Source organism: Megalops cyprinoides, chromosome 9, assembly GCF_013368585.1.
Source record: "Megalops cyprinoides isolate fMegCyp1 chromosome 9, fMegCyp1.pri, whole genome shotgun sequence".
Lineage (NCBI taxonomy): Eukaryota > Metazoa > Chordata > Actinopteri > Elopiformes > Megalopidae > Megalops > Megalops cyprinoides.
The window spans coordinates 21,769,754-21,795,254 of record NC_050591.1 but is presented as its reverse complement, the minus strand read 5'-3'; the positions used below and the strand labels follow the sequence as shown (position 1 = coordinate 21,795,254).

The following is a 25,501-nucleotide window of genomic DNA, read 5'->3' as shown; positions in this document are numbered from 1 at the left end:
CTTTCAGTGTGAATAGGGGTCATTTTATTTTAGTTCATTCCTCTCAATGTATTCTGTCTGCTGGTCACATGGCTCTGCCAACAGGCTCATCAGTTCTGGCCCAGAGACATGCACATAGGCTAAAGGGTGCCAGCGCTCTCTCGGGGTATACGTCACTGATATCCCAAAGCAGTTTTCGGATCCTACATCTATTGCAGCATTGTAAATGGGGTTCAGATAAAATCTAAACTTGTCTGAAAATATAATTGCTACAATCACTCAGTTTACACACGTATTTATGTTTTGCTACCTTGATGGTGGAACAGAATTATATTTTATTATGGATCCTTAGGTTGGTAGCCATGTGGGGCAGTCATGTTCCTCACCAACCAAGCAAATTCTTGCAGAGGCAGCCTGTACTTTGCTGACTTCTTGTATTTCTGCAGATATACCCCACCTGGGGCCCATTCTCACAGGGTCAGAGCTCAGCTGCCCATTCATATAACACTTCCACAGGTAAGTGCCCACCAACTACACTTGTTTGCTTTTTGTGCACCTGTAACAGCCATCTTGACAAGCCACCAACCATGGAAACTGAAAGACATATTTATGTTACTCTTTCTCTGCTTCATTTTGGGTACACTTCTGATGAGGGTTCTGTCTTTACAGATTACCTCTCCCATACTGGAACTCGAATGAATTCCACTTAGGTTAGCAATGATGAAGTCACATAATTAGCACTCTCAGTCATGGAAATAGCAGTCATTACAACTGCCACAATGAAAACAGCAGTTGGGTAATGCATTTTCTTTACCTTTTTCCGTTGCCCTGTTTAGTAACGTTTCTCAAAATTCCACAAAGAAAAAACCCTTCATTTAAGGAACTGAAAAGAAAATGGATGTTAAGCTACTAGCTGATACCAGTAACAATTTAAAATAACACCGAAATAGGTTAATTAGTGATTCTGCATGTTTGGGACAGCACGAGCTTGTACTTGTATCAGTCGAGTTTGTCTCCACCTTTGAGTTGCATTACCACAATCAACACTCACCACAGGTTGTGCTACAAATATATCCAGGACACTATCAGAGCCAAAGAACCAGGTTATAAGAAGCAATTTACACATGAAGTTCTACCAGCACATTATATGATTTATAGGAAATTAAAGACCTCAAAAAAGTTCAGAATGTACACTGGCAATATACGTACAAAAATAACAAGTTGTATCTATGTTGTATCTAAGCTCGCTTGTTCAAGATGTTTAAAAAAAAAAAAAAAAGTGTCTATTATGTGTGACAAGCTGCAAGAGCTGAAAGGACACTGTACACAGATGGCAGTAACCACGTTACCTGAACTTAACTGCAAGGCATGCAGGCTGGGTGTAAATTGCTTTTGACTTCATGGACATATCGACACTACTTCTCCGGCCACAATATGACACAACCAACGACGATCCGTCAAAGAATACCCCTAGATTGAAGCTGTGCTCGACAGTCCACAGGTAAGCCTCAAAAAGGAGGACAATCACTCTGATCTGGACAAATAAATACGACTGAGCACACGAGGACAGATCGGTGACCCAGGCAGACGGCACGAACGAGTGTGCTGCCATGGAAACGGGAAAGGCGTTTTTGAAAGGGACGGGAGAAGGCGGTGGTGAGAGACACTAGAGCTGTCGAGAAGCACGGAGCAAGCCACCGCCACAGCTCCTCCTCTTCAGCAGAGAGCTGCCCAAGGCTGGAATCTCTCACCCACTCCCCCCAATAAAAAGCCAGCAGACAAACTACAGTTACTGCAGGGACGGTTAACCTGGTGGAACTGAAACAGGAAGTAGAGGCATGTACCTGGCGGGGCTGCGGTGACGGGTTCATTTGTGGGGGTTGTGTGGTGAAGACGACAGGGGGTTGTCCAGGAGGAAACGTGGGCTGGGGAGAATGAAAGAAAAAAAAAAAAAAATCATCTCTACCTCTGCCCTCCATTAAAAAAGGTAAAAGGGAAAGATAAATCCCTGCCTTCTCACAGGGCAAGTTATTTCATATACACATATTAACAGTTGAGTTTTGCTTCAGTTTGTTATCTTTTCATGAAAAAAGAGCATGTAACTCGGATGTAATATGTACAAGCGGACAAAGTAAGAAGAATACACTTGGAATCCACAAGTTACCGTGTGGGTTCTGAGTGTGTACCTCTTACCCTGAGCGCAGGTCTCACCTGTGACAGTCCAGGGGAAGGGGCAGGGTGGGGGGCGGAAGGGGGTCCTGCTATAGGCTGTGGTGCTTTATTCATTTCATGGGGTGCTGCATGGAGAGCCTCGGACCAGTGCAGAAATCTGAGAAAAAGACACCAAACAATAAACAAACCTCCTATGACCTCATCATATACTTCACACCATGGCAAAAAAAGATACTTACAACTCAAAATGCTGTGACTCCCAGGGGAGGGGGTGTTGCTCTGTCAGGCCAACCTGATGGTCACTCCTTTAGCACCCTGAGAGAGAGAGAGAGAGAGAGAGAGAGAGAGAGAGAGAGAGAGAGAGAGAGAGAGAGAGAGAGAGACAGAGAGAGAGAGAGAGAGAGAGAGAGAACAGAAGAGGTGAGAATAAGACACTGAACTACACCGCCATTACCACCGCAAGATGGCTCAGGGGCCTAAAAGAACTAATTATAGAGACCAAACCAAAAACTCTTGTAGACAGGACCCTTCCCAAGTGTTTGGCAACTAGGCCTCTACTGAAGTCCAACAGAAAGAACAGAGTCATTTCCCAGTGCAGAGGCGTGACTCTCACACTGCTGCGACTCTTGCTGACTTGCATTTATTGTACAGCAGAAACCCAGCAGACAGATGTTCCTTATGAGGAGCATTTCAATGGCCAAATTAAAGGATGACTAAGACCTACTCTGACATCTGGTGACTGGTCCATAACTGACCTGTTAGAAAGTCTGTCAGGAATACACAACCCACAATACTGGGTGAACTCCAAGCCCCCACACCCACAACAAAACAAGTGGAATTTCGTACTTGTGCAGCTTGTCAAAACTGATGCTCTCCAAGTAAGCCTACACCTTAACATGAGAAACACAGCAGAAACACTATGATGCGTAAGGTGGGCCACCAATCAGTGAGCTCAGATCCTTTCATCACACAACTAGTCGCCGGGTTCCAGCTGCAGTGGAGAATGATTTACTTGGACTGTAGATGAAGGTCTAAAAGGGCAAAAGCTACAGCACAGAGATGGAAAGCCTGCTAACGCAAGTGGATGCTGCATGGTTTTTCCACGCGCAGGCACATAATTCCCAGACCAATTCTCAGGTTCATCCCGTGCTCCCACTCTGCCAGCTTTGTGTTAAGGGAAACACATGTTTTACTGCACACACCTTTTTGCCACAGCACTGCTCTGACTGGGCTTCAAAGAAATGAATAAGTCACTTCCACAACACTGCACTCACCTGGACTCACTCCCTGCTTTAATGAAAAGTGACCTAAATCCCTGAAATCCACCAGACCAAATCACTCCATACTGAAACATACGTATTCAAATACATTCCACTGGTTAGAAAGTAAAATGGATTGACTGCCCTAAATAATTGCTCAACTTAATCCAAATTTAAAATGCTATTTTGAAATCGAGATTATTTGGCTAGCTTTCATCCAGGTGACTGTGTGCAGTATATCTAATTTGTGATGGAACCGGTCAATCAATGAGTAGAAAGGACATCCAGGAAACAGTGATGTATTGATGATACTTGAATCAGGTTTGTGTCTAGGGCTCATGGAAGCTCCCCTAACACCCACCCACACACTCTGAAAGTGAGAATAAATGGGTGAAGGAACACAAACATTAATGATCCTAGCTGGGACTGCTGGCTGCTGACTGAGTTACAGGATGTGAGGCAGGTACATGACTCTGCTGTGAATGGCAGCTTATGTACAGGTGCAGGGCTTCATGCCGTTTTCCTCCTTCCTGGCTCCTGTTTGGCAATTACCTTTATCGCAAAACATTAACTAAGAACAGTGACAGAGCTACACACACAGCTGAGGGGGAAAAAAAAAGCCTGAGTCATGCTCATGAGACAAGAAATGAGTGCTGGGGAGGAAAGCTCTCGTGCTCAGAAGACAGACTGCGCTGGGGGCACGTCACATTCAGGAGGAGGACAACAGGCCGACAAGGAAGGACAGAGGAAGAAAGCTCCACTGAACAACAACTTAAACAGAGGCATTTGCCAGAACACGGAATACCACCAAACTGTTTCTTGGGGAGAAGTGCACACACCTAGAATGTCTTATAATGCCGTCTGGGCTCGACACAGCTTTGGCAGTCTTCACTCCCTGTGCCACGGTCTGTGCAAACTTCTCAATGGACTCCCCACCCCCCGCGCAGACAGAATGAATTTCACAGAGGGAGACAGAGGAACCATGGCCCCTTTAAGAGGCGGGGTGAGCGAAGGACGGAGCACAGGGGTAGCGAGAGGCAGTGTGACAGTATGCATTTGTGCTGAGTGGGCAATGCGGAGGGGGGCCTGGGGGGAGGGGCAGCTGCACTGAGCATGCTCACACCACACACACTGTCCAGCCAACCATGGTTAACCAATGAGCTGGGATAGTGTGAGAGGAGAGGGACTGGTCCAGAGGGGTATACATGGAAATGGGGAGGGGACTGGTCCAATGAAACAAGTTTCTCTTCATATTCTTCAATCCACAGAGATTAGTCTATCTCCACACTGGAAAGTGTTTTCCTAAATCCCCATAATCTACACACATGCATGTGTGTGCACAGGAGAAAGTTCTCACGCGCAGTCATGTCTAGACATGCAGGGCCACAGATGCGGTACTGCAGGTGTGCCTGCGATTCACCTCGACTGCCTGAGGGTCTCCACTTTAATACGGAAAAAACAAACGAGCCTAGATGAAAAGGACAGAGACAAACTTCCTTTAGACTTCTTTAGTGTGAGCAGTCATATCCCCCTCACTGCATTCAGACCTCTAAAGCATGGGAATGTTTGTCCGGCAATGAAACCTCAGGAGCAGCCAAGGCCACAGAGCACACTAGCACGCACGTCCGCTCCTTTGGCTGCGCTTCAGATAGAACACAATGCCGTTCAGGCATCTAACACAACCACTGTTAACACTGCTGAATTTAAAGCCTCACCCTACATTCAGGCTCACGGTCACACAGCCACCACGTCCACCGCAACCACACACAAACGCACCCTCTCAGAGAAACTCACACATAGCACACATCTTACAAGCACGCTAACAGAGGCGGATGCGGTCGCTCTGGCAGGACCTTTCTTCTACCATTAGACGAATGAAGAAATGAACTGACACGTTTTCACCCACAGGCAGAGTGTGTGGGCACAGGTATGCAGACAGGGCTCCAACACACCCACCCACAAATCCTTGAATGACTGAAGTAACAGGTCAGCGCTGAGCAAATGGAACAGCCTTACCCCCCCGCAGCTCGGCTGGGATCGCTGGGCAGCGCCGGCTGGACAGAATGCTCTCAGGGGTGGGATGAGCCTTGGGACAGCGCCTCTGTAACTGGCTCGCCGGGATGCCCTTTCACCGGGAGCATGCAGCCCAAACATGGCCAAGCTGTCCTGGAGAGCAGTCACAGAGGCTGATGGTCCCGGGTGCCCCTCCCCTCCTCTTTCACCGGCTCGCTCGCGGAGCACGGCACGACACACGTGGAGGCCGCGCAGATATCGGATCTCACACACACACACACACACACACACACACACACACTCACTGTGCTGCACTGCAGACTCTGACAGCCTCCGCCAGCCAGAGGAGAGAACGCAGAGGGACGGAGTGAACCAGAGAGGAGGGGAGGGGGAGGCACAGAAACACGAGAACTGAGCACAGACCACACCCACTGCTGCAAGTCATCTCAGCAGGACCCGACACACCGCTCACACTGTGGGGATTACGCGCATCAGCTGTCAGAAATGGGCGCATTGCATAATCTTTCTATACTCGTATTTGACTGAGGGGAAGCAGGTGTCTGTCTGTGTGTCTCAACGTTGTGAGTGCACCAGGTGAACCCAATATTCCCCAGAAACATACATCTGTGGGGGGGGGGGGGGGCTCTATACTAGGCTTAGGTTCAGATGAACGCTTCAAAGACATTATATTAATTGCCTGAACAACAGCCCTAATAGATATCATTGGGCCCTTATTTATAGCATTTTATAAAAGGTTCAAAGACTAAAATGTCAAACCAAACAGCGGCATTTAAAAACAGGATGCAGTGATTATGATCGAGACAGACAACCTCAAAGGAACTGAATGACAGGTGTTTTGGTGAAAAGAAATCTGGCACTACTGCTAGAAAATGGATTGGCTTATAGTTCATATTCTCAGGCCTTTACTAGGTCACACCTCCAGCTGGGAGTGCTACAGAATAAAGTGTAGAGAGTGTAAAGTGTACCTTATTGGACATACTGTCCTAACTATCTGCAGATGTGGCTCGGTTCAAGCTCTGATAGATGCAATGTTAAACCTATCTATCTACTATGCTGCTGAACAGTCTTTAGCGCTCCACACAACCAACCAACCAACCAATAACCCCCTAGTAAGACAGGCAACTGCCCCAGACCAAACTTTTTTGGGGGAAACACTGGTAACTTTATGCCAGCTCGCTTGAAAAGCCAGAAAAACATTGCAATCTAGGGCTGCCCTGAATACCATTTTTTGGGCTCTGGAGCTTTGGTAGTAATCAACTGCGAATATGCAAAGCTTCAGCGGGGGGGGGGGGGGGGTAAACATGACTCGGGAAGGACTTGGCCAGACATTTCTCCGTTCTCGGCTGAGATGAATGGCATAGCGCTGCAACACATGTCTTGCAGTTTAATTAAAGGCATTAATTTTTAAGGATTGTTATTCTACAGTGTTGTTATTTGTTAATAAAAAACATTTTCCAAAAGGTTTGGTGTGTTTTTTGCATGTTTGTAATCCCTAGGGGTTTGGTTGAATGAGGTCCTATCTACGCACTTTTTGTGACACAATAACAGCTTGTGACAATTTTTCTTATCATGGATAAATTATAGACCTATATAAATGCTCATAATAATAGGCACCAAATCTGAGACAACGCCTGATAAAGCGCTGTAAAATAGAAGCGTAGAAACAGCATACTAGCTCCAACAAATTTAAGATTTGAGATTTATATTTATAAGATTTATATTTATTTATCATTTCTCTCAGTATTCAAATACATTGAAACTAAATTTGTCCTCTGCATTTAACCCATCCTATACACTCATCGCCGTCTCTGCTGATGGAGCTGCGATATTTAAAAATGGTCTCACGCCCCTCCGGAAGCAGAGAGAAGCATTGCATCGCTGCAGCTAGCATCCTTCCAGGGCAACAAACTTAGGCAGGAGTCGGTCGAAACAATTAGACCGTCCGAGTCCCAAAGCATGAGCTTGGCGATCGCCAGCTACTTTTTATTTCCCATCTCCGTGACATTCACTGCTGTGAGCGAGGGGGATGTCAGGCGCCCCAAGCTGAGACGGTATACATTTCCACATTTTAACAGCACAATTAAAAAGTATAAACATAGTACAAGAATGTGCTGACAAACTGTATTTTACAATTCGCCTTTACTAATAGCCTACATTCAGCAAAAAAAAAATAATAATAATAAAATCTAAATCCCAAAATTTAAAACTGAATACGTACCCAACTAACAAATATCCGAATAGTCAAATATTCAGGTCAAGCCCTATTGCAATCCTTAAGAAAGTCCAAATAAAATAATGCACTCATGTAACTAACATTGGAAAACAATTCCTGCCACAATTAATCTAATTAATACAACATACATGAAAAATGAGCATCTTACTGACAGCCTTAAATATGAAAAATTATCACACTTAACATGCTTAGGCCAATGAATCAGAAATTCACCATTGTAGTTCTGAACAGTTCTGGCTCAGTGTGAACCCATTTCTGAACTCACAGCAGGTGACCATAACTCGAAAAAGAAACAAAGACACGAAAGGTAAAGATGGTCTCTGCCATTTATTACTGCACTATAAATTACAGCTTCTGTACAAGTGCCTGGTGGATTCTGGGTAATTCATAGGTTTTCTCTGCACAGAAAAAGCTGCAGTAGCCATTATGGGGAAAGTATGACAAAATATGTTTATGACCTGAAACAGTATGCCTGTATTAAAAAATCAAGTTACTGAAACAGTTACCAAGAAATGCAAATACATATTTCATGTCTACCCAAATCATGGCTAGACATCAACATTTTCAAGCATTCTAGAGTGAGTTCTGTTCTCTTTCGAACAAGACTGAATCATAACTGACAAGCAATTGCCCCCAGCTAAACACTCCTTCTGAGACAGAGTTGTGTGCCATCAACCCAAACACTTTTCCCTGTTTTTTGTTATGCTTTGTGAAAAGCTGCCATTTAACACACTTCTACGCACACAACATGGGTCCGGGTAGGGTTACACCGTACCTGAAAGCACTCTTTAGACGAGTGTAGATGAAAATAAACTGATCAAGGTAAGTTCTCTGCCCTTACACAAACACACAGAATCCACAATGCATAACCAACCCCAGAAGACAGTTGATACTGTACACTTTCTCCATGAATTTCAAAGGCTCAAGAACGATGTGACATACCAACAATGACATTTAGTTTGGAGCAACTGACATTTACTGACCTGTGGGGGGTTACAGTACATTTACAATCCAGTTCTTTGAATGGTACACCAAGTGTCTGACATCCTGCTAGACTGGTTCTAAAATTGTATTGTTGGACTGTGGCTATGAAATGACCAAGTTTTAGTTTAAGTAGTACTACCTTAGAATAGCACACAAGGTGGGCTGGTATTGTGAACTCACCAGTACTGTATATTGCAAAGCTACTGACCATACCTATGCTTGTCAAGGTACGCTTTACCTACAAAACACGTTTTGCCTTCAACCTGTATGCTCGGAAAATGATTACTGCTAAGCAGGTGCAGCACCTCACCCATTTGTTTAGGTAAGTTAAATGACATGACACACATACACACAACCTAAAGCATCACTATTCCAAGGAAGAATACAGAAAAAGGAACACCACATCCTGTTATGAAGGGAAAGCGAACAAGACTCAACTATTTTGCGCCACAACAATATGCCTTAGTATCTGCCCCAGGTTGGATGACGTTGGTGAATGGCATCCATTTTGAGTAGCTTCTATGCGTACCCTGCGACTTCACATCCTAAATGTACACTAATTACACATCTTCCCCTCTGCAAGATCAGTGGCACGTCACATTTTCTCCTGCTCTGAGACGAACACTCTCTAATTATCTACACAAACATGTCTAGCTACCTGTATCAATACTGGGATAATGAATTCCACTGCACAACGGACCCAGCTGGCTAGCTAGTTAGCAAGACCTCGCGGCACTGCAATCGAGGATAAACCGATTTCGAACAATTCCAAAGCGGAAACCCCGGAGACACATGCATGCAAATACAGGCGCATAAATGACCAGATCAAGTGCCCCCCTTAGTGCTCACAAGGTTCACCAGCGTGACTCGGGAAGGCGTGTTGGGCAATGCTGCGCGGCGCCATACTTCTCACGTCTCTCCCTTTGGTTCTTGACGCACCACGTGGTTCCTGCCTTGAGCGCGCGTACAACGCAACGTAACCCGGCTTCTGTGGCCGGCTGCCTTGCACGCTGCGTGTCATTCAAAACTCCAGACGCTTCACAGACCAATTAAAACTAATGGTGTTGCAAGTTAAAGCCGAATGAGGCTCCCAATTTCTTCCGAGGCAGTTATCGGAAGTCCATCATAGCTAATATTTAGATTTCACAGTAACGCGCAACTCAGCTAAAAAGCATTCAGTAGCTAGCTCACACTAGCTAGCAACGTTTCTGAGTCGTATAACAAGCTACATATCCCTATTGGTAACCAGCCTTCAATCAAAAAAGAAATTTGTCTTAAACAGATCCTCGTTAGCTAGTCAGACAACATGATGCATCATTAATCTATAAAGCATTTAGCTAAACAATTTAGCTAACCAAATTTTTAATTCAAGTGAAGAGCAACAGGCAAACCTTTCAGGCAAACGTTCTCTTTCAAAGCTTTAGAATGCATTTAATCGGGGATGTTTGTAGTCAATAATGAAGTTGTTCAAAAAGAATGACTAATATTGAACGATAAGAGTCGCTTAAGAGGGCCTCTTGTACCGACTTGTGTTCTCGACGTGTCATTCACAGATAACATGCCAGCCATGATGGAAAGTCACTTCACGTAAGGGCTGGCGCAATGTTACTGAAAATGATCAGACTTAAAATAAACCCTTAAAATAACCATTTCAAAATTCGTTTAGCTAGCGATTTGCATCACTGATTTCATTGCTAGGACTCATTTAAGTCGTTTTAAACAAACTACGTTACCAAAAGCCTGGATCATAGAATTTTTGGCGAGATGTAGGACAACTGAGTAAAGTAGCTGACCAGCCATAACTCACAATGCGATAAGCAACTCATCGATTTCATTTTCGGAAGAGAACAGTTAGCTAGCTGACTACTTGGAAGACTTAGTACCAAAGCCACACCTGTTCTGCAAGGATTTACACAATAACGTTACCATAAATTTGTTTCTCTCTCTGTACTGCGTACAAGCTAGCTAGCTACCTAGCTAGCTTTCACGCCAAATAGTTAGCTAGACTAGCTAGCCAGCCAGCATCTCGGCTACTGGGCTACCGAAATTCCCCAGTGACATTAAATGCAGTACCCCGTTGTGGCTGACCAAAAACAATCGAAAAATACACATTCGTTCAACTAGCCAGCTATGTCACAATTCGCTGACAAGTATACAACGGATGGACACGTGTCAGTTGCCTTAGCTAGGCAGCTAATGTTAGCAAATGAACTACATCGAGCAATACATATCGAAACAACCAGCTAGCAAGCAGTCTACCTAGTGCTACCTTGTCATGAAATCTCCATCAATAACGTAAAGACATTACGCTTAAAAGTAATCCTTTCATAGAGAAAGTGTCATCGTGTCAAACCACTGGCATGGAGGCCGCCGGCTACGCGAGCCATGCTGCATTACCTGGCATATGGTAGCCAACTTTAATGTTTAAACGTTTTACTATCGTAGATGGTTAAGACATCATGCTGACAAACATAACGTTTGCTACGATCCATTTGCCACATTCGTAAATGAATCGCATCCGTTCTTATGCGACGAATCTAGAATATACATGAAGTCGTCTAAAAAAAAATCCTTCACGAAAAGCTAGCTAGTCTAGCTAACCAGAGTGGGCCTTGCATCATTCAACTTGGGCCCCTACAATCCGGTCCTATAACCGTTTCTTTCAAATTAAAGAAGTTCGCACTTGCTTGACAAAAATAAGTTAGCTAACTAACCTAAAACGCCGATTCAATGCGTCTCGCCGATGATATTTCTCAAGTTAGCCAATGTAAAATGACCAGGTTTGAGATTTCGTTTTGGTCCGTCCAGCTGTTCATAAATCCTGGCTAATTCGTTCGGTTGCCATTTCATTTTTTAACACACAGGCCGGGGCCTAGGTAGTAGATAGATGTGTGCTTTCATTTCGTTTGCTGCCTCACCCGGTTAGTTTGCCGGCATGTCACTTACATTACCTAAGTAGCTCGGTTTTTGGGATGAATTCCCTGGTTTGAGATTACTTAAACAAAACGCCGTTGAACACACCACCCTTTCCCAAACAGCTAAAATGTTAAGCTAGCAAGCAAACTAAGTTAGCCAACTAGCTAGATCATGTTACAGTGTGCAATTTGTGCAAACATGAATTGAGAAAGAGGACAAAACAAGTAGCTCTCAGTAGCTAGCTGGCTAACTAGCTGGGGTATCATTAGGGACAAACAATCAAAAAATAATATCACCATTAAATCAGTTTACTCGCTAATAAAAATAGTAATGACAGAAAACAGCTAGCTTTAGCTTGGTAATACACGGTACTAGATGCCAAAGTCAGATGATCACACACGTAGTCTAGGTAGACCATCTACCTAACCCATAGCTATGTCAAAATAACATCAAGTTCACAATACTTTCCAAAGATAACTAACGTCTGTGAGCTAGCTAGTACTCTAAACTCATCATCAAATTAGGCAACTAGCTAAACAGCTAGTTAGCAAGATAGCTAAAGGTAACTCGGAGAGTGCTTACCAGAAATGAAGTTTTGAAGAAAAGGGAAAACAGTAGGGCTCGGAATAAAATATGTATTTCTTTATAGCGTTAGCTCCCTTTTCCGTCCGTTTCTTTAATTCACTTCTCTTGTGAAAGCTATATATGTCCTGAAGTTCCAAGGGGAGAGGGGTTTCCTATCCCTTTTTGGGGTGAGTTGGTCAGGGCGAGAAGTGTGTTTTAAATCCCTAGAAACACACAAAAACAAAAAAAGACAAAATCACAGCGAGCAATATAGCGTTGGGAAAGGATTACTGACATAGCATGTGCCCCTGGATGAAAGCACAGGGTTGGAGGTCCATCTTTGAGTTGCGGATGGAAGCGGATTGACAGTGGTATCTCCTCACAGTTCTGATTTAGCAAACAGTGAAGACGGGAGCCATGGCGTTACCTTTCTCTCCTTGAGTCCGCAGAGCCGGACGGAGTCCTCACGGAAGCAACTCGCTACTTCCGGCTTAATCACAATGAGAATTCCTGACACCCTTGTCATGTGACAAGGGAAATCGTGATTTGTGAGTTGTCATTTAGTCAGCCAAGGAAACCGGAGAGAATTCCTCACCACTGTAAATTGGTAAATTGAGGTAAACAAATTAATTTACATGAAGTGTTATGAAATTCAAATTTGTCGAAAAAGTTATGTTCTTTTGCAAGGTAATTGGTAACCCGGCACAGGGGGGTTCGCCTCAAGAAGAGTTGTATGGCACGGGCGTGGCCAGTTACCGCTATAAAATATCAATGCTCCCCGCAAGTTTTTGGTTTTGTCAAGTTTTTTTTTGCTTATTTCATTTAAAAACCTTTGTTACTATCATTATTTAGCTTCTATACAGCAAGAATATGGGTATTAAAATGAAAATCAAAATGGAAGTGCCATTTAAAAACCACATGATCATATTAGTCATCTGGCAGAATGTTAGTTCCATTTCTGCCAGCAATTCCGTATGTGCAGCCACCAGACTGGTTTGTCATTTGTTATCCATCCCTGATACCTTTATCCCACAAGCGCCCCACAGACCTCACGCATATACTCGAACGCTGATCATAATACGTCAGTAAGTGCTTTTATTTTCACACCACACATTAGAAATGACGTACTAATTGCCCGTTTGTAGAAGTAATACCACTTATAACCACAATAGTTATATTTATTACGTCAGAATTATTTTGGAATAAAGAGCCCTATGAGTTATACCTTACTCAACAACTCCATGAACATTACAAAACCAATGCCCACAGAATCTTCTGTAACAGGATGGTAAAATCAGAGACATAAGAAACAATTCACTGTGTGGATCAAATTATTTTATTTCAACCTTTTACATTTCTGTAACAAAACCAATGACGACAAAAAACTGGATATAGCAGACATTTTACATGCTCTTATTACAAATGGAGGAAGGCTCAAAACAAAAGAATTTTAAAAAATCTCTCAACGTATCTGTCAACAGTGCTGTTGTTACATCCGGCTCCATCTCTTAAGTGTTTATATACCTGCCTTACTGAACTGAACCTTGTTATAACGATAGAGAGAGGAAGAAAAAAAGAAAATAGGTGTTGTAGATAGTGCCCCTGAAGCACTGACCCTGGATTTGTTGTAGCTTTTTGGATAAAACATTTGGGTGTAATAGGGTTCAGTTCTCTGAGCCTACATTAGCGTTTAGGGGCACTACCTACTGAGAGTGATAACAGCCACCATTTTCCCCTCTGGGTTAATCCACTATCCACCAAAGTGATGTGGAGGGTCTGAGCTTGCCCATAGCAGAAATAGGTCTGTAGAGAAAAAGGTGGGCCTCCCTGGCTCTTTAATTCCTCCCCATGCCAGTTATGTTGTTGAATCATAGTGACTCCAAGCAACTGAGCATAAATCCTTTTTTGCACTGAGGGTTAGGGTTGGGCCTGGGGTAAATTATCCTTGGTCAGTGCTTGGTTGGGGGCACCATGTACCTGGATCCCACAGCTCCGCACATTGCTCAGTCACATACCAACCTGTTCAGCAATGTCAGGAGAGACAAGGTGAGGACACAGGGAAGAAAAACAGCCAGGGTTGCACACCCTAGCTGTCAGGTCAGTCTTAGGAAGTTTGGGTTGGGGGAGGGGAACACAGATGGGACAGGGGACTTAGGCATCATAGTTGGGGTTCTTGCGCAGGATGACAAAGCCCTCCAAAATGGGGGTAACAGGGATGTATTCTTCTGTGGCCAGCTCTGCCCTCTCCCCATGAGCAAGCAGCACAGGTGTGGTGTGTGTCTGGAATCCTGTGATGGCTTTGGGCTTCCCGGCCTGTCCCACCACATCCACTGCCTGCAGATGACACACACACACACACCTCATTTAATTACCCTTCCAAAGCTTTACACATACCTTACTTAACCACACATTACATATGGCATTGCTCAACTGCACACCAAGTCTTCCTCAGCATGCTAGGCAGGGAAGATGACAAATGCCTCAAAGTTACTTTGGAGCAGAACCATGAGAGAAAAAAAAACATTCAGGAACAAAATCACTTCAGTTATTTTTAGTGCCAAGTAATTTCACAGTTACAGAATGAAAAAAGAAATAGCCCGTCACTAGAACATAACATAAATTGAGCAACTATGAACATGTCCTCCTACAGACAAAGCACTAACCAGTGCAGACTCATATGTGAAACAACATTACGGATATCTGGTATTTGACATCTAGCTGCCTGCATTAAAATTCATTCTGTCTATTTGCTGCTAATGTTTTTAAGTCATTATTAGTCTATGCAGTCTGCAAAGCACTTTCTTGCCTCCATGATCAGCAGCTTTCCCTCACTACACATGCTTGCTATATTCTATCATTGTCATTTTTTTACAACTAATTCAGAGATTATTAAACTGTTTTCAAAAGCAAAAAGGCAGGGATAAAAATTTTAAAAGTATCTGAAAGACAAAATTAAGCACATGAAGTCTGAATCATGTACACACAAATGCATGCAAAAGACAATAGCTGGCACAGAATTTCAAGAGGTATAAGAATTGTATCTATGGTAGAGAGATGATCATCCCTTGCAGTGGGAACACTACAGCAGTGGGCTGTGGTTTAGCAAGCAGAAGCACTTTCACCAGCTGTAGATAATACAATGATGAAGGAGGAGGACTGCTTTGTCTGAGGTACATATCCAACTATATTTTAATGATCCCTAACATTCTTCGCCAGGTACGTGGAGTGACCTGATTAAACGGCCTGGTCTCACATATACCAGAGCATGGAAGTAAGTTAACTTTCCCCCTCTCAGTGTGACCACTGATGAGATGTAGCTTAATGCGGAGCTGTTCACTGAAATGTCAATGGGTAGACTGTTCATAGCTAATTGACAACTCAACTATTAAGAAAAATAAACAGTAGGACTCTTTTGGAGTTTGTAATCAATATTGCCGTAAAATCAATGATTCAGAGAAATGTAGCTACTTAGCTAGCTAAATTCTGTGAATTCAAAGTTTGAGTTAGGTCATTAAGAAGCTCACAAAATTACATAATGGATGCTCTTGGGATGAGTTGGAATTCACTTTAAACCATGAGTTGCTTCTAAAAGAAGAAAGGATTAATAAGCTCACTCCATGTGTCTATCAAACTAAAATGTAGCTACCTAGCTGCATCTTGCTCCAGGTCATTAAAGATAAGCATCTATGCCATATTATTAAATACTATGCTTATATTGTATCATTTTATGCTTCTGTCAGTTAAATAGCTTTACACAGAAACAGACATCTTGAGAGCAGGCATGAGATGATATATTCAGCTCTGAATAGTCATGACTATACTTGGCTAGAGTCTACATAAAGAAAGAGACACCAAAATTATCAAGTTGTGTTAATTTGATTACATGAAACTGCCAATGAAAGCAGCACCTAGCTTGTTATGATACTTAGAAACTTTTCTAACACTATCCAACTAACAGCCTCACCTGTCCCACTCTAACAGACACGGGCAGCGGCCGCAGCTCCTCGTCGAAGGTGACCAGCATTCGGGGTTGCATGGCAGCCACCAGTCCATACAGAACGTAGTGGGACTTCCCCAGGATGACTGAAACACGCAGAAACAGCAAGGGTGCCGTCAGGCCAAGGGGACGGGGACACGGACACACACACACACACACACACACACACACACACACATACACACACAACATGTCCCAACTCACAGCGGAGGAGTGGGAAGGAGATTGGGAGATACAGAAAGAGGGAGGTATCAAGAGGATACAGAGGCTGAAAGCGAAAGGGGGAGGGATACTCACTGTTCTTGACATCCAGGAAAGAGACAAGGACAGTGAGCAGTCCGGCGACTGCAACCTGGCTCATGAGCTGCCGGTCACTGTGGTAAGGGCACAATGTGAGTGTGCCTTTACCCAGATGAGTCAGACCCTGCAGGTATGGCACATAGCACAGGTCAGTACAGAGAACATCCTCTGTGGTTCTGTATACATTTAAGTGCATATAACATGCTGGAAACCTCAGGTCTTACCTGTGCCAGCCTGACCATAAAGAGGTTGTTGGGGTCCTTGGCATGGTACTGTGCCAGCTGCCTCAGCATGGCAGCCAGACGGGCATTGTTTGTTCCTGCATGGAAAGCACAAACAAAGCAGTGGGTCAGAGCAAACACCACAGCATTCAACTGGTGGCACAGTGGCAAGAGTCCCATTTGTGGCTAGATAAGATCTCACTAATACTGAGAGCTTACAACTATTTACACAGCCTCATTATGAATGGTCAGTCAAAATCTTTAGACTAGCATTGATTAGTCAGGACGCTGCACTGTACAGCTGACAGGATGCTTTCCAGTGGCTAGGAGAATGCAGCCTAAGGTGGCAGGCACTCACCACTGCCAACCATGCCCATGGCAAAGATGGAGTTGTACGAGACCTCGGGGTCGGCATCGTGGGAGAACTTGCTCAGCGTGTCTAGGATGTTGAGCCGCGGGTTTGAGACGGAGATCAGAGCCAAGGCCAGTGGCACTGCACGCCGAAGAGTGGGCTCTCCATAACGCAGCTGAGGGATGAGAGGAACGAGAGAGGAGCTCAGAGTGAGATGGTAAGAGTGGGAGAGATTGAGGAAGAAAAATGGACAGAACATGACACCTGGGACACCTGACACAGACAGGGCACACAGTAGCCATTACCTACCAAATCAGAATGACTGTATCACATGGGGCTAACCAGAAGTCTGTTAAAGGTACTAAAAAGAGTGTCACAAGCGAGGATGCTGACCAGATGTCCAAACGTCCGCAGAGCCATCTCTGATCCAATCTCTTCTCCCATGGCAATAAGTGCAATGCCCAGAACAGCCACACCCTGCAGGGGGCAACAGAGAGCACTGAGTATACTTATCCAATACAGCATTCTACTGCAGATCACCACATTCTTAGAAAGAGCAAGCACACTGTAGATGTGAAAAGAAACCTACGCTTACAGGGGCACACACGTTAATATGTTAAAGTGTAATACAGGTTGTGCTGGGTTGGAAACCAGATTGAGGCCCTTAGGAGTGCAGTGCTGACACTCCCTACACAGAGCTATCCTCTGCAGGGAGCAGTGCAGGTCACTGCTCACCTGGTGGGACCCCATGTCTGCAGAGCTCTCTTTCTTCTCCTTGTCCTTCTTGTCTTTCTTGTCTTTCTCTTCCTCCTTGTCCTTTGTGTCATAGTGCTCACTGCAGATGTGGAGCAGCTGCTGAACCTTTAGCACATTGCCCGAACCTAGGAGAGAGAAGGAGAAGGAGAGAAGGTTAGAGGGAGAGAAGGCAGGAAAGAGGGATAGAGGGAGGGAGGGATACAAGGTGAGAGAGAGAAAGAGCAAGGGAGAGGGGGAAGGAAAGAAGTGTACGAGGGAAAGTAGGAGTATTTGAAGGACAGTGTGAAGGGGGAAGGGATACAAAGACAGGGATGAAAAAGAAAGTAGAAGAACATTTGAGCACAGCAGAAGAAATAACAGGGTATGCCAGCTTGGCATTGGGAGTGTAACAGATTGGACAGTTTCAATTTTGCCTTCTGGACTCTCACACCGGACACCTGTCACCATGACAACACTGACCTGCATAAGCACACACGTCAACAAGTGTGTTGGCGAAACTGCGGAAGGGTTCAGGCACAACCTGCAGTGCAGCAAGCGTGGTCTCAATGGCCTCGCCTTTACCTGGGATCAGGGAAGGAACAAGTGGGAGAGCAGACAATCAGTGTCCATCACAATAATGGCAGTATGCAGATATCTCCATCACTCAGCCTCACCAGCCCTGAAAATGCCCACCATGTAAACCAGCAGTGACATGACTCTCTCAGGCAAAAACTGCAAAAGCACATACAAGGGAAACTGACATTACATAGTTGATTTGCAGACAGTTCCTTTTATTCTGGGTGACTTAGGACTGCTTACACATCAACTATTTATACAGCTGGATATTTACTGAGGCAATTTCAGGTACTTTGCTCAAGGGTTTGGCAGTGTCCCACCTGGCAACTGAACCAGCAAGCTTTGCATTACAAGGCCTACTCCTTACCATTAAGCCAAAATGCTGTTAAAAGATGTGAGCAGTTCACATATTTCCTCTAAAACGAAGATTAGGAAATTATTTGTTGTGCAATGGCTCAACTGTGGGCAGTCTACATGGTTTAGGTTATACTTCCATTCTGAAGTAGAGTCAGCTGGGTTTTTCCTTGAGCAAGTCTAGCCAAAAACCTTCTCAGTGTTATTCCTGCAGCATCACACTCAGAAATTGTCCAGCGAAAGTTCCAGTACTCTTGCCCTAACGTGTACATTACAAAAAAAAACCTGCAGGCCAAGGCCATTACATACCCCTACTCTTGCCTAGTTCATTCAGTCCCAAGGACTATCATGCACCCCTTCCCTTACCAAGGTGGTTTAGTCCCAGCCCCAGGGGTAGCCAGCGGGCGTAGGTGTCCTTCAACTCCTGCTCAGACTTTTCCATGATGGTCTGGACGATAGTGGAAGTGACGTCCCCATTGCAGGATCCCACAGCGATCATACCACATGCCAGGGCAGTCACACCTACCACCTACGTTTCCATGAAACGTGAGGAAAACACTGAGTCATGCATCATGTGCATCCATCATGAGGTTCAGCAGAAGTCATGTTGAGCTGATGAGTTACCTAGATATAACCCAAGGTTCCAAAGCATTACTCTGGCATCCAATCACATCACGCTCCCTCGCCTCTCCACCCGCCAGCCCCACTCACCTCCATGCTGGATTTGGAATCTCCCATGACAGGCAGCAGCAGAGACAGGACGTCCTCTCGGTTGGAGCCAGCGTAGGCCAGGCCAAGTCTAGAGAGACAGCACAGGTTCCCAGTCAGAATATCAAGCCACAAAGGCGCAACCTTGTCAAAAGCTGTCCTACCACCTCAACCCCCCCGACCATAACTGTTAGCCTGGCTCAGTGTCCAAGCCATTAACCAGTATTGTGCCCTGACCACAACATTACCCATTGCTACTCACCCAAAGATAGCCCCTATCCTCATGATGTTGCTGTTGTGCAGGACATAATCTGACAGCAGGGCGAGGGCAGGGTCACACTCGTTTCTCACGCCAGAGTTCACAATACCACAGGCCAGCAAGGCACCCGACTGCACAGAGAGACAGAAAGAAAAGGGAATAATAAACACCCAGAAAGCAGAATTTAAAAAATTAACTAGACAGAGCAGAATGTAATTTCATCAACTGTTTTTGGAAAACAGGGCATCAACAGGTGGATATTAAGCTCTGGAAGAGTTCATTTGGAATGTTCGACAGGTAGGGAGAAAGGGGACTTACCTTGATGTAGTCCTCAGAGGAATACAAATATTTATCTATCTGAGTCAGACCTCCATCCACATCCCACAGCAGAATTACTCCCAGGGAGGCAGCCGCACTCAACATGCCTAAATACAGACACGCACCGTCACACAGCTGAACACATGGGGGCACATGCGTGAAAGGAGAACACCGTGGGTCACATGCTCACCGTGATCCTTGTTCTTATACAGCCACTTGTTGCCGTCGTCTGTCAGCAGCTTGTCCTGCCCGAAAGCTGCATTCACAAAACCGTTCACAAAGGAGGAAGCCAGGTTCATCCTCGCAGAATCTACCTGGGAACCACTGCCCCCAAACCCTAAGGAATGAGAAAGGGGTGACAGAGAAGGGAGAACCAGAGGAGAAAGGGAGAGGACAGAGGAGCAGACATGTCATGGTTCTGCATAAACTATCTTTGCAAAATGAAGGCATATGAGGTGTTAAAACTTACTGTTGTTCTCTAAATGAGTTTTGTAGATGTCATCAGGGACTTTGGGTTCCATGATATCCAGCTATAAAAATATGAACAAAGAAGGTTAGACATCTGATTCAGAAAGTTAAAGGAAAAGACACTTTCAAATCTGAGATTGCTGAATAAAACGGCCTATATTATTTCCACCAGTGTTCACGTTCCCCATCTACCACCTGATCCATTTCTTCCATCCAACCCACGCGCCTCTTCACCTTCCACCACAGCTACACTCCCTCCCTTTTCCGAGCCACCATATGCTGATTCTATACCCCTAACACTCTTCCCAACCCCTTAGGCCTTCTTCCTCCCTCTTACACACCTCTCTGGCCAGTGCCAAGAAGTTACTGTTGAGCTGGACGTTGGACATGATCTCAGTCAGGTCTTCATAGTCTTCCACGTCCTCATTCAGCTCCAGGAACATACCATGTCTCCCCAGCATAAAGGCCATCTCCTTCTGGATGACACTACGCAACACAGAGATAACATACAATTATTGCCTGTAAGGAGACACCATCCACAGGCTCCAAAACACAAAGGATTGTTGCATTTCTTAATGAGCAGGAATGCCAGAAATCAACATGAATGGAGTCATAAGTAAATCAGGTAACTTATGATGGAGTGTATACAACATGTGTATGGAATAAAAATGTAAATACAATAACTAACATCAAGCTGGAATGTTGTGAGAAGCACTTACATGTCTTTGCAGGAGGTGAAGATGTTCTCCACCAGCTCCATGTCGTTGAGCATCAGGGCCAGGCGCAGCGCCTCAGGGTAGCGGTTGAACTTGCGGAAGATGTTCAGAGCGCATTTGAGCAGAGCAGAATTCTCTGGCTCAGGCACGTAGCTCACACAGCTGGGGAAATGAAAGGATAACGGTAAAAGGTTAACTGAGACTTGGTCATGTCCATCTATCTGTCAGAGAAACAAAGCCTTGGTGTGGGTGCAGTCCGGATTTTGGGTGGCGGGTGCTGTGCTCACCTGGTCAGGTAGAGGCAGACCTTGGCGTAGGCGTTCTCATCTATGTAATGCTCCAGCATGTCGAGCCGTTCGATCTCCATGAGCAGATCGCAGGCCTCGTGCTCAGCGTTGTGGGCCATGTTGTAGGGAACGATCTCCTTTACCAGCTTCAGTAGGGTCTCCTGCTGCCCCCGATCACTCTCCTCCACCTCCTGCCACTCCTTAGCCACCTCCCCTGCCAGGTGCCTGGAACACAGGGCCGTGCGGGTAAGAGAGAGTAGCACCATGTCCCTCAACCTGAGAAGCTCCAACAAACACAAGCTACCCAAACTGATTCTATCTTGCGGTCTCTCTCAACCTCTGCCTGCAATGCCAATTATCAAGCGCATCATCCAGTTTTCAACTTTGCAAAAACAATGTTCACAGAAATGTCCAAATGTGCTCCAGCTGTAGCATAACACGTTTCACAAAAAATTTTCATAATCACCTTTAGAACTGTTGGTGACTCCATTACAATGTGTGCTACACATGAGTGCAGATACAGTAGAACAATATTGAAACTAAATGGCATTGCTCAAAACCACCCAAAATGTATCCTTTAACTTAAAAGCTGAATGAAGGCATTCATACAGTTTAATACCTAAATCTTGTAACCAAAAATGTTTGTATTTTGATTTGCAAAAAATTGCACAAGCTGGTAAATATTACAAGAGTTACAATATACAAGATAAGGCAAACAGCACATATTTATGTAGAGTAGCTTCAGATGTTAAACAGGTGACACAGGTGTACCTGACGTATTCATGACCCCACGATGCCAGTTCTTCCTGTGACCCCAGCAGACGGTACTTCAGACACTCTCGCTCTCCACTCATCGTCATGGCAAGGACTGACACCACGTCTGCACAGAAGCGCTGCCCGGTAACAAGAGAATGGCTCCATCAGAACAACAAAAGCAGATAGTAGAAGGCACTCCACCATAAAACAGAAACTGGCAACATTTTCCTTCAGTCAGCATAACAGAGAAGAGTGCAGAGTGAAGTGTCAGTGCAACTAACTAAAACAACCATGTGTGACAAAAGTCAATTAGGTATGTGTCAGACTGAATCTTCTCTTTATTCATGAAGGCTGCTCTTTGGGGACTTTTCATCCAGCTCCACCATAATTTGCTCTGTATGATGTCCTGGATATTAGCATATACAAAATGAATAAATAATTCTTTTAAAGACACAGCATTGTTTAGACCTCTTAGACTACTTCAAGAGAGGCCATCTTTTTGCAGAATCCCACCAGGTTTGGTCAGAGTTAGAATTACAGGATGGTGCAATCACAAGAGCCTGACCTTGTTGTCCCCAGGGGCCATGCCCTCGTAGATCTCCTTCAGCTTAGCATAGTGTGGGCGCAGGAACTTGAGGGGCTTGGGCACAGAGGTCATGGAGGTGGTGGAGGAGCGGATCTGCCTCCGGAGCTCCTCCAGGGCAGGACGATACAGGGAGGTGTCCTTCTCCTGGGACGCAGAGCCAGGTGGCACAGAGAAGGGGTGGAGGAGAGAGAAGAGGACAAATCAGAAAATGAGGAAAATTCAGTCTAATGCCCCATAGAATTTTTTGGCACTCATTTTTCAACATGTCACCATTTTTCAGCATGTCAGTATGGTATTTATGCAACAGCATCATTGCAGTTGCTAAAGCAATGACATCAGTAGTCACGTTATATCTACACAGAAGTCAGCACGGACTCTGCTGTAGTTTTCACAGCCGGCCCGGCATGTTTCTGCAACAGCAATACTCACACTCAGTCTCTCCACCATCATCTCCAGCTCCTCTTGAAGCTGCTTGTCTTCCTCAGACTGAGAAATAGGGAAGAAAGTCATTAGATCACAGATCAGACAAAGACCCCACTGGTTAATGTCATAACAAGTCAAAGCATATTTTCCCCAAGAAGAATCAAGAGCACCACTTGAATAGTTATAATGTAAAATATAAACAAATGAGCACCACCTTTTAGACAGTCAAAGCTAACAACTCTCCTGCTGTCAGCATTCTTATGCTTCAAAGTGACTTGCAGCTACAGGTGCATGGGTACAGCAGTGTACTTTAATTTACTGCATAATTTGCAAATCCATTGAACTGTCAAAATCAGGTATATCAGTTAACATCCCGAGAGAGGCAGATGTAAAATGAAAGAAAAAGACTGCAGTCCATCCACTACTGACTAAGTTAGCCTGGTCTGCCAGACCTGGAATGCCTGTGAAGGTATAAATAGCATAATGTTATATGCAAAGTGAGATTAATGGCATATGGTCCTCTAGTTCAGTCTTATTTGACTCTAGAGTTTAAAATTAAATCGATAAAAGACCTGTTGCTTGCTAACACCAGTAGAAAATGTTTACTATATTTTCTGTGTCACAGACATCTGATTGTAGCATATGAAGTTGCCAGAAAATTAGCCTTGTCATCTTGGTGGCTTTCTGATACTGGAGCGATCAAGTTGGAGAGATACTACCACTGAGTTAAGGAAAAGAACCAAACCAAAACATGGTTTCGCCTTTTGCTGTTTGACTTTTGCCACCTCGCATAGGCTTTGGCCGTCTATATTCAGGTCACTGTACTTCAGTGTTTCATGTAAAAGAGAACTTTTTACTGAATTACTGGATACACATTTCGAAACCCCTCTAATCAACAAGAAAAACCATTAAGCATTCGAGGCGAATTTGCGTTGCAGCACTTTTAAGACTTGTACAGGAAGGTCTCACAACAAACACACTCTCTAGCGAATTAATTCATAAAGCATGTCAGGTGTGGACAGCTATCAAAAATTGCTCTGCTATGTCTCCAACTCAAAGTCCCTTGAGTCTTCATGGCTAGGGAGCCACTCATATTACACAACGGAACATTATGTGAGCATTTTGCGTTGTTAAGTTTCTACATCACACTGTTTCGTAAAAATATGTTAAATGGCTAATTAATATTATAAATACATCATCTGAATGGCAAGTAATGCTTTTTCAATTACCTGAACCTTGTTTTGCACCGTCCGTTACATGGCAGAACGAAGTTTATCCTATGCACAGGTATTATTTGTGTTTGCATTGTATACATTTTCAATAGCATTATGTTCTGTAAGTATGCCATTGTATTTTCAGTCGAAAATCAGTTAAAAAAGAACTATCTCTGACAGTTCGTTTTTTTGTTTAGTAACGTTAACTAACTTATTGTTTCTACGCAAGACAGGTAACGTTAGCTAGATATGCTAACGTTAGCTATGTTAGCCCGTGTTGTTTAGCCAGCTAACATTCAAACTCCATGCTTTTAGTCATTTGCACGTTGGATGCAAATCAGCAAGTGGGTGGCAGAAATGCATGTATCAAAAATATAAACGTACATTTGCTGTGAATTGTGTATTTTAGAAGAGTATTTCTTTTATGCTATTTGAATGACAGCGCTCACGGCCTGTTCACTGTTCAACCATGTTGTCACTCGGGCAGTGACTCAGGCAAATTCGCTGCTCCATTTAGATTTCAGATTTTCAACAACTAAAGAGTAAACTGCGCTCGCTCACCAGCTCTTGCTCCTCTTTCTTCTCTTTGTCCTTTCCGGGGGCCTGCTGCCCCTTCTCCTCCGTCTTTTCTGGGGATTTTTTGTCCTTGTTTTTTGCTTCCTCCATGTTTGCAACACTACAGCCTCACTACGAATCCGAAATTGAACAGCCGGCTGTGCAGGGTAACGAGCGGACGACAATTGGACGGCAAGTCGGAAGGACAAACGCGCTCTCGTTATCGGAAAAAAGCAGAACGCTTTGTGAACAGAGTGCGATGCGAGCAATCAAGATTCTTTTGAAATTTTCCCATTTGAGTATCATATATACAAAAAATTCATAGAACTGTTGTCAAGACGTACGTGTTTTTATTAATATGTACCCATTTATAAGGACAAGTATTGTAATGATACATTTAATGTGAGATGCATTTGTATAAATTTTACTTAGGCTAATTGGAATATGAGCTCATGTGTGCTTTAATTTTTATGATGGTGATAAATGTAGTAGCCTATGACAGCTATTGCCAACAGCCAGGTTCAAAATAGGAAAG

General features: G+C 44.3%; 2 protein-coding genes across 10 annotated transcripts in view; both read right to left on the bottom strand.

Annotated features, from left to right (window-relative positions):
* LOC118782636 (eukaryotic translation initiation factor 4 gamma 1-like) overlaps window positions 1-12,625 on the bottom strand; it is a 46,548-nt gene extending 33,923 nt beyond the window's left edge. For 5 of the 9 annotated variants that reach the window (XM_036536033.1, XM_036536039.1, XM_036536040.1 and 2 more), the window contains exons 1-5: window positions 12,569-12,625; window positions 12,160-12,365; window positions 2,391-2,466; window positions 2,191-2,308; window positions 1,824-1,904 (exon numbers count right to left, since the gene is read on the bottom strand). In XM_036536033.1, the coding sequence (XP_036391926.1) occupies window positions 1,824-1,904; window positions 2,191-2,265 (156 nt within the window). In that variant the 5' untranslated portion in view covers window positions 2,266-2,308; window positions 2,391-2,466; window positions 12,160-12,365; window positions 12,569-12,625. The other 4 variants (XM_036536034.1, XM_036536037.1, XM_036536036.1 and 1 more) reach the window with 4 other exon arrangements.
* An 844-nt stretch (window positions 12,626-13,469) lies between these two features.
* psmd2 (proteasome 26S subunit, non-ATPase 2) lies at window positions 13,470-25,133 on the bottom strand. The gene is made up of 21 exons (XM_036537271.1): window positions 24,973-25,133; window positions 23,204-23,260; window positions 22,754-22,918; window positions 22,204-22,325; window positions 21,433-21,657; window positions 21,149-21,307; window positions 20,771-20,915; window positions 20,431-20,491; window positions 20,152-20,298; window positions 19,962-20,068; window positions 19,647-19,774; window positions 19,388-19,475; window positions 19,043-19,205; window positions 18,227-18,328; window positions 17,747-17,892; window positions 17,405-17,488; window positions 17,018-17,186; window positions 16,663-16,757; window positions 16,436-16,562; window positions 16,106-16,224; window positions 13,470-14,475 (listed from the first exon to the last, which is right to left on the bottom strand). The coding sequence occupies exons 1-21, from the start codon at window positions 25,075-25,077 to the stop codon at window positions 14,293-14,295; spliced, it is 2,697 nt and encodes an 898-aa protein (XP_036393164.1). The 5' UTR covers window positions 25,078-25,133; the 3' UTR covers window positions 13,470-14,292.
* Between the last annotated feature and the right edge of the window lie 368 nt (window positions 25,134-25,501).